This window comes from Carlito syrichta, unplaced genomic scaffold, assembly GCF_000164805.1.
Source record: "Carlito syrichta isolate Samal-C Ts95f unplaced genomic scaffold, Tarsius_syrichta-2.0.1 Scaffold302336, whole genome shotgun sequence".
Lineage (NCBI taxonomy): Eukaryota > Metazoa > Chordata > Mammalia > Primates > Tarsiidae > Carlito > Carlito syrichta.
This window is the reverse complement of record NW_007246432.1, coordinates 137,756-147,481: the sequence shown is the minus strand read 5'-3', so window position 1 is coordinate 147,481 and position 9,726 is coordinate 137,756. Positions and strand designations below refer to the sequence as shown.

Genomic DNA, 9,726 nt, shown 5'->3' with positions numbered 1-9,726 from the left:
CCCACTGCATTCCAGTCTGGGCGACCGAGTGAAACTCCAACTCAAAAAAAAAAAAGAAAAAAACAAAAACCAAGTAGCTGGAACTACGGGCGTGCACTACCACACCTGGCTAATTTTTGATATATTGTGGAGATGAGGTCTCGCCAAGTTGCCCAGGCGGGTCTCGAACCCGCGGGCTCAGGCAATCCACTCACCTCAGTCTCCCAAAGGCACGGGATTACAGGCTGAGCCACCGAGCCCGGCTTTATTATTCTTTACCAGCTCACATTTGTAGTTCATCAGCCTCGACCCTTGGACAGCCCTATTCAACCTCTGATTACATTCCAAGTACAGGCCACATGGAATTCTCTCCCTTCTGCTTCTCACTCAGCACATAATGCCTGAGCCAGTTTAGATTTATATTTATATTTCATAAAGCCTCAGTTTATTAATTCAAATGCACAAGGGTGAAAAATACCTACTCTACATGTTGTTACACCCTGCACCAGGCAATCACTGTACTTCCCATGAATCCAGATCCAGCTCTGAATCATCCCCAACACAGGCAGCCATTACCAATAGCTGAGCAGATATGTAGGATAAAATGTGACTGCTATAGCTGACCCAGGAATTCGTTCGTGTAACATGCACTAAGTGCTAAGAACAGCTCGAGCACTGACAAACACTGATCTAGGTTCACTGAGAAGATTAAGATTCATTTCCTGACCTCTAGGAGAAAGAAATTTAGTGGGGATTTCTCCTCATGTTTGTCTAATAGGTGTTAATAAAGATTAGATGCATGAACAGCACAAAGCAAAAAAATAATTATGCCTGAAAGGTAAGATGGGGGCAGGGAGGAGGAGGGAGAGTGGAAGGAGGGAGGGAACGCACATGCAATCCAGGGAAAGTTTATGGATGTAACATGGAGGTGGTTACTAGAGAGATACGGGAGTCTGGATAATGGAGAAGAGAAAATATGAGAGAGAACCTGGGGGTGAGAATGCACAAGGAAAGTTAGAACAGGGAGAGTCCACGTGATGGTGGGGGGAGGTGAGTATTCAAATGAACTGAAGCATGGCAGAAGAGTCTGAAAAGGGAGCTGAAGACAGATTATGAGTATGAATTTTATTTTAAGGGTAAACAGATTCCAATAGAGTCAAAGAAATTGTTGACCTTCCTAGGTCTCAAATGGATTCAAAGAAGGTAGAAGTTATGTGTTTATCCAATATGGTTTTAAAACCCTTCATACAACACACAGCTTCATCTCTGATTACAGTCATAATTCTGTCTGCTCTAGCTTCATATCCACACTTCATGTATCAAACATGAGGCATTACCTGCACAGCCACATCATTCTTTACTCGTACCCAGGAATCCTTACCGGTCGGCTGAGCCAGCTGCTATTTTGCTTCCATCAGGTGACCAAGAACATCTCAGAAGATTCTATAATGATAAATAAGTAGAAATCCACTGAATAATAATGTACCAAACTCCTTTTTGCTAGAGACGCTGAGAGATTTTAAGTTTCCTAAGTAGACTTATTGTCCCCAGAAAGATGATCAGTAATTATCTTATATCCTGTGACCCAAAACACCATACTTTGTTATTTTACACCATATAAAAACTATTGAAAATGCTTAATTTATAGTTAATTAGATTGAACTTGGCAACAAAATTTTATTTTGCCTATAAATGGAGGCTCCCTTTACTCCATTTATCTTGATCTTTATTAAATTTTTCTTTTTCTTTTCTTTTTTTCTGTTGCCCATGCTGGAGTGCAGTGGCATGCTCACGGCCACCCTAGCATCGACTTGCTGGGCTCAGGTGACCCTTCTGCCTCAGGCTTCCAAGTAACTGGAACTATAGGTGCGCGCTACCACGCCCAGTTAATTTTTTGATTTATCGTAGAAATGAGATCTTGCCAAGTTGCCCAGGCTGTTTTCGAACCCATGGGCTCAGGCAATTCTCTCACCTTGGCCTCTCAAAATGCTAGAATTACAGGCTTGAGCCACTGGGCCCGGCCAAATTTTTCTTTTTATCTTAAAACAACAACAACAAAAAGTAAGATTTACAAAGTGAAAGTGAATTTCAATGAGTTCACAAAAGAAAAACATTAATCTCTATTAACAAATCCTCTGAGGAGAAAAGCTGTTTTTTTTTTTTTTGAGTTGGAGTCTCACTCTGTCACCCAGACTGGAGTGCAGTGGCCGCTCCCAGCCACCACAGCCTCGACCTGCTGGGCTCTGGCGATCCTTCTGCCTCAGTCTTCCAAGTAGCCAGAACTATAGGTGAGTGCTACCTTGCCCGGCTAGTTTTTGATTTATTGTAGAGATGAGGTCTTGCCAAGTTGCCCAGGCAGGTCTTGAACCCAAAGCGCTGGGATTACAGGCTAAGCCACTGAGCCCGGCCGAAAAGCTGCCTTCAACAGAGGTGACCTGGAAATTTGTGGGTTTGAAAAAAATTATGTCTTTCAGAACTTGGGCAATTGTATTTACTGAAGAGAAAGACATATTCTCTAGGTTCTAACACTTGGTCACTGGTGGTAGGGGGGTGGTGAGGCAGAAAATCTGGGTAACAGCCATGGGAGCCTGAGTTCCATACAGACCACTGATCTAAGAAGGCGAAGTTCCCAAGTAATTAAAAGGCTAGGGGCATCCCATTGAGGGTGATCTGAAGTCATAAATTCAGTAATGCAGCTCTTGATCAAAACTTTTTCTTTTTTGTTGAGTCAGCATCTTACTGTCATCCAGGCTGGAGTGCAGTGGCATGCTCATGGCCACCGCAGCCTCGACCTGCTGGGCTCAGGCGATCCTTCCACCTAAGCCTTCCAAGTGGCTGGAACTACAGGAGTGTATCATCATGCCTGGTTAAGTTTTTGACTTATTGTAGAGATAAGGTCTCACCAAGTTGCCCAGGCTGGTCTTGAACTCCTGGGCTCAGGTATTCCTCTCTCCTCAGTCTTCCAAAATGCTGGGATTGCAGGCATGAGCCACTGTGCCCCACAATGTAATCCCATTCTTAGCAGAGCTACTGCTTTCTCTTCTTAGTATCTCCTTAACCATCTCAACTTTTTCTTTGGATTAAATGAACAGTAAAACTCCTCTGCCATACAGAACTCACCTTTTCAAAGTTATGCACATTTCCTTGAAATATCTTCAGACACCTCTCTTTGGGGGCAAATGGTCGGACATCCCAGACACGAACTGCAAAACAAATTCTTTTTTTTTTGAGTTGGAGTCTCATTCTGTCGCCCAGACTGGAGTGCAGTGGCCGCTCCCGGCCACCGCAGCCTCGACCTGCTGGGCTCCGGCAATCCTTCCGCCTCAGCCTTCCAAGTAGCCGGAATTACAGGCATGTGCTACCACGCCTGGCTGATTTTTGATTTATTGTAGAGATGAGGTCTTGCTGCCCAGGCGGGACTCGAACCCGCGGACTCAGGCAATCCACTCACCTCAGCCTCCCAAAGGCGTGGGATTACAGGCTGAGCCACGAGCCCGGCTCCTAATTTTTCTCATACGGGCACTTGACAGTCTAAAGTTAACAGGGTCAAATATATCAGGAGCACAGTACCATAACAAAAATCAGAAAAATTAAACTGATTTTAATTCTAGCTGTGTTGTATATGTGGGTGATGTCAATAGTGCAATGGTTTACGTTTTGATTTCCTGCTCTGTAAAATGAGAAAATAACTTTTTTTTTTTTTTGAGTTGAGTCTCACTCTGTTGCCCAAGTTGGAGTGCAGTGGCACACTCACAGCCACTCCAGCGTCAGCCTGCTGGGCTCCAGCAATCCTTCCGCCTCAGCCTTCTGAGCAGTCAGAACTACAGGTGCATGCTACCACACCCAGTTAATTTTTTATTTTATTGTAGAGACGAGGTCTCGCCAAGTTGCCTTGGCTGGTCTCAAACCTGCGGGCTCAGGCAATTCACTTGCCTCAGCCTCCCAAAGTGCTGGCATTATAGGCTGGGCCATTGAGTCTGTTGTTTTTTTTTAAAAGTCAGAGTCTCACTCTGTCACCCAGGCTGGAGTGTAGTGGCATGCTCATGGCCCCTGCGGCCTCGACCTCCTAGGTTTAGGCGATCCTTCCACTTCAGCCTTCCAAGTAGCTGGAACCACAGACATGCATCACCTAATTTTTTTGATTTATTGTAGAGATGATGTCTTGTCATGTTGCCCAGGCTGGTCTTGAACCTGTGGGCTCAGGCAATTCTCTCGCCTCTGCCTCCCAAAGTGCTGGGATTACAGGCGCCTGGCTATTCTTTTTTTATAACACAATTTTAAGGATCAAATGAGATGATACATGTGAAAGGTCTAAAAATTGGAAGCAATAAACAAAAATAACCTGTAATTTTATTATATAGCCATAATAAGAAATTCTTCTTACTATTATTTTTCCCACTTTCTATTATTTTAATAACCATTTAGGGAATCTCACTGTTCCTCATTATAAAGAACGGAAGAATTAGCCAGGCGCAATACTGGGGAGGATTGCTTGACCCCAGTAAGGAGTTCCAGACCATGTCTCACACATACACACAGAAAGAAAGAATGTTAGACTAGAATTAGTCAATGGCGAATCTACTGAAATCAGGATATGTGTATAAACATCCATAGTAAGCAATAGCTACAGCCACTGTAACTAAAACTATACTTACAATGAAATCCAAGTGATGTCATTTTATTTGAATATGAAAAACGCAATACCAGCCCTTGGAGTCAGCCAGGCATAAAAAGGCAAAGCTATGCATGAGAGTTTGCTACTGAGATGAGAATATAGTCAATAGATAAGGATGTCAATTCATTCAACAAATATTGAGAACCCACTGAGCGTCTGTATTGGTTTTGTTACAAAACATCAGTGAATGCATTTTATTTCCCAACAAGCCTATGAATTGTATATGAGGGGCTCTTCCAAACTCCCCCAATATTAAGCATATAATTCAGCAAGTCACCTTACCTTTTGGCTTATAGTAAACCCACATTCCCACTCTACAACTCAAAAGCAAGCAAAGAGAAAGGCAGGAGTGTGTGTGTTTGTGTCCAGAATTTTGAGTTGTTTTTTTTTTTTTTGAATTGGAGTCTCACTCTGTCACCCAGGTTAGAGTGCAGTGGCACACTCATGGCCACTCCAGCGTTGCCCTGCTAGGCTCCGGCAATCCTTCTGCCTCAGCCTTCCAAGTAGCCATAACTACAGGCGTGTGCTACCATGCCTGGCTAATTTTTTATTTACTATAGAGATGAGGTTATTTGTAATCCTTACAACAGTCAATAAGAAGTAGCTGTTGTTATCCTATCTTACAGACCAGGAAGTGGGCTCAGGCAATGCACTTGCCTCGGTCTCTCAAAGTGCTGGGATTATAGGCTGAGCCACCGAGCCTGACCTGAGATGTTTTAATGAAGACCTCTTCCCATGTTAATACTTTTGGAGTGAGAAAGAAAGACATACTGGTAGAAAAAAGCACAATAAATCTATCGATTACCCAAGCTTGATGCTCTCTGAAAATCCTTAGGAACTGCCTTGAATGGACCTTTAGATTCACACATCTTTCTCGTTTCACTCATCACCTAGAAGTTCTTGCATTCTGTTCGATTCACACATACCAAAGCTGAAATGAGCCTTAAAGGTAAAGTCCAGTCCCCTTATCAATGTAGAAACTGATGTGCAGAGAGAAGAAATATTGTGCGCAAAGTTGTTCAGGGACAAGATGGCAGATCTGGGACTAGAGTCTTAGATTGCTAATTATCTCACCTAAAGCTTTACTCATCACAACATGTTCTAATAGTCTGATGGAATCTGAGCCATCCTTGACTTTTTCCTTGGACCCTCATTTATCCCAGTATACATTTCTAGTACCCAATGCCCACTTTCTTTAGTCCACAGTAACTGGGATCTGGGAAAGATTTCTTCTCCAATGTTACCTGTATTGTCCATTGCATTGGACAAGAGATAAGAACCTTCAGAACTTAAACTCAGGCCAGTCACTGAATCTGCATGGCCTCTCATGGTGTAGGTTAGTTTGTTTTGGCGTAGGTCCCAGACCTGCAAAAACAAAAAGGTGCTCCGATAAATTAAATTAATAACAGTAGAGAAACAGAATTAACTCAAGAGCTGATTGCCCAGAGACTTTGGTATCCCTTCTTAATCTGATGTTCTGGCACAACTATTACTTTACCACAAAATACAGGATTTCTGTTAAAGGAAAAAAAAGGGAGTCAAAGTTAGTATGTTACACTAGACAGATATAAGCTAATGTATGTCAAATATTAAGATAAAGTGGTTTTTTTGTGTTTTGAGTTGAAGTCTCATCTGAGTGCAGTGGCACGCTCACGGCCACCATTGCCTTGACCTGCTGGGCTCAGGTGATCCTTCTACCTCAGCCTTTCAAGTAGCTGGAAAAGCATATTTATTAAAAGAAAAATAAATTGCAGACTCACTATTGTCTGTGCAGGAAAGGTAAGATACACAGTTCAGCTGAAAATACCCTAAATGTCTAACAGGGAAAATAGATGGTTTAGTAAATATGGCTTATACATACACTGCAACACTATGAATTCTCACATAGAAGACAAAATGACAGAGTGCAAAAGAGTGGAGACTTACGGTCAGAATGAAATGGCAGCCGGGCTTGGTGGCTCAGCCTGTAATCCCACGCCTTTGGGAAGCTGAGGTGAGTGGATTGCCTGAGCCTGCGGGTTCAAGACCCGCCTAGGCAGGTGAGACCTCATCTCTACAATAAACCCAAAAATTAGCCGGGCGTGGTAGCACACGCCTGTAATCCTGGCTACTCGGAAGGCTGAGGCGGAAGGATCGCCGGAGCCCAGCAGGTCGAGGCTGCACTGGCCGGGAGCAGCCGCTGCACTCCGGTCTGAGCGACAGAGTGAGACTCCAACTCAAGGAAAAAAAAAAAAAGAATGAAATCGTTTGCCACTTAGTTATGTGTCACTAGGCCTCTAGCTCTTTCTGAGCCTGTTTCCTGGTCTGTAAGATAGGATAACAACCGCTACTTCTTATTGGTTGTTGTAAGGATGACAAATAAGGATGTTGAGTATATTCCTGGCACATGGCAGGCCTCAAGAATTTGTAGCTATTATTATTATTTATTTATTTTTCAGTTGGAGTCTACTTTGTTGTCCAGGCAGGAGTACAGTGGCATGCTCATGGTCACTGCAGCCTCGACCTTCTGGGCTCAGGTGATACTTCCACCTCAGTCTTCCAAATAGCTGGAACCACAGGTATACGTCATCATGCCCAGCTAATTTTTTTTTTTTTGAGTTGAAGTCTCTCTCTGTCCCCTCATGACTCACCACAGCCTTGACCTCCTGGGCTCAGGAGGTCCCTCTGCCTCAGCCTCCTGACTAGCTGGGACTACAGGTATGCACCACTACACCCAGCTAAAAAGCTGTTTTTTTTGGGAGTTGGAGTCTCACTCTGTCACTCAGGCTGGAGAGCAAGCGGCACAATCATAGCCACCGCAACCTTGACCTGCTGGACTCAGGTGATCCGTCCACCTCAGTCTTCCAAGTAGTTGGAGTCACAGGCATGCACCACAATGCCCGGCTAATTGTTTTGACTTATTGTAGAGACCAGGTTGTGCCAAGTTGCACAGACTGGTCTTAAACACCTGGGCTTAGGTATTCCTCTTGTCTCATCCTCCGAAAGTCCTGGGATTACACAGGTGTGAGCCACCACGCCTGGCCTGTAGCTATTATTAAGCAGTTATTAAAAATAACTTGAGACCAAAACTAAATATGTTTACATAACAAACTTTCCCAGCCACCGAGCCTCGACCTGCTGGGCTCCGGTGATCCTTCCGCCCCAACCTTCCAAGTAGTTGGAACTACAGGTGCGCGCTACCACATTCGGCTAATTTTTGATTTATTGTAGAGATGAGGTCTCATCAAGTTGCCCAGGCGGGTCTCGAACCTACAGGCTCAGGTAATCCACTCACCTCAGCCTCCCAAAGCACGGGATTACAGGCTGAGTCACCGAGCCCAGTTTACATAATAAACTATTAAACAAGAAAGGAAAATACAAAACAATTTTTAATTTACAGAGATAGCAACTATGTAAAAAATACATCCAAATCAGCAAAAAGAGTTTGGATATCATATGGAAAAAGAACAGCAATTTTGTTAAGGTCACTGGTATTATACAAAAAAAATTTTTTTCTTTGAGTCAGAGTCTCACTCTGTTGCCCAGGCTGAAGTGCAGCAAGATGCTCACGGTCACTGTAGCTCTGACCTACTGGGTTCAGGTGATCTTTCTGCCTCAGCCTTCCAAGTAGCTGGATCTACAGACTTGTGCTACTACACCCAGCAAATTTTTATGATTTATTGTAGAGACGAGGTCTTGCCAAGTTGCCTAGGCTTGTTTCGAACCTGAGGGCTCAGGCAATCCTCTCGTCTCAGTCTCCCAAAGTGCTGGAATTTATAGGCATAATCCACCATGCCCAGTTAGTATTATACAAAATTTCCCTGAAATTTTATTTAATACTGCCTTGTAGGTTTTCTAAGTGAGTAACTATTTTGTTCCTTACACTTTTCCTCATCTAGAAATGAGTTAAGTGTTTTATGCCAGAGCAATACACAAGGCAGACAACTTGTCTTTCTCTGTTAATAATTCATTCATGTATAGAACCCAACACACTTTATGTGTGATGATTTTTTTGTGTCAAGATGTTTCATGCCTTAGTAATCAGAAAAGCCTGAAATGGTTGAGATTTTGCATTTTGTTCAGGGTGTTCCTCCTCTTTAGAAACAGCATTACTGAAACCTTTTTTTTTTAAATTTTTTTTTGAGTTGGAGTCTCACTCCTGTCATTTAGGCCACTGTGCTCAGCCCTTTTTTTTGAGTCAGAGTCTCACTGTCACCCAGGCTGGAGTGCAGTGCACTCACAGCTACCATAGCCTCTACCTGCTGGGCTCAGGGAATCCTTTTGCCTCAGCTTTCCAAGTAGCTGGAACTATAGGCGTGTGCCACCACATCCAGATTTTTTTTTTTTTATTGTAGGGATGAGGTCTCACCAAGTTGTCTAGGCTGGTTTCCAACCTGTGGGCTCAGGCAATCCTTTCACCTTGGCCTCCCAAAGTGTGGGATTATAGGTGTGAGCCACCGCACCCGGCCACTGCCTTCTCTTGCCAGCATTGGGAGTTCCCTTGTAAAAGGTTTTACAGAGATGTAAAAATTACACTCAATTGTATATTTAACAAGTCAACATTACTGGGAATAAAATTATTTCAATTAAGATAAAATTAAAATATTTTAGTAATAAGTGATACTTTGTTTATTGAAGTTTAGAAAATGTAAAAAGAAAAATTGGAAAAGTAATAAATCACTGTATCCTCATCATCCAAATTCAATCACTCTTAGTATTTCAGTATACTTCCTCCCAGTCTTTTTCTGTACCATAGTTTAATATGTGAACATTTTAATATTCACTCTTTAGATAAAATCTTATATGATACTCTTAATTTATTATCATATATCTAGTCTTTTGTCAGGAACCCCTCTACCTCTAAGACTTGCTCACTCTTAACATCTCAGCTTCCGTTCGCGACCCGCCTGGGCAACTTGGCAAGACCTCATCTCTACAATAAATAAATAATTATCCGGGTGTGGTAGTGCGCGCCTGTAGTTCCAGCTACTTGGAAGGCTGAGGTAGAAGGATCGCCGGAACCCAGCAAGTTGAGGCTGTGATGGCCGGGAGAGGTCACTGCACTCCAGTCTGGCGACAGAGTGAGATTCCAA

At 43.2% G+C, this 9,726-nt stretch overlaps 1 protein-coding gene across 2 annotated transcripts in view; it reads right to left on the bottom strand.

The window, feature by feature from the left end:
- The window catches only part of SNRNP40 (small nuclear ribonucleoprotein U5 subunit 40), a 45,899-nt gene that overhangs the window by 8,172 nt on the left and 28,001 nt on the right, over positions 1-9,726 (bottom strand). The window contains exons 6-8 of one of the 2 annotated variants that reach the window (XM_008056383.1): positions 5,899-6,019; positions 3,100-3,182; positions 1,361-1,422 (exon numbers count right to left, since the gene is read on the bottom strand). In XM_008056383.1, coding sequence (XP_008054574.1) covers positions 1,361-1,422; positions 3,100-3,182; positions 5,899-6,019 — 266 coding nt within the window. Of the gene's footprint in view, positions 1-1,102; positions 1,423-3,095; positions 3,183-5,898; positions 6,020-9,726 lie in introns of those variants that run through there. The other variant, XM_021711520.1, reaches the window with a different exon arrangement.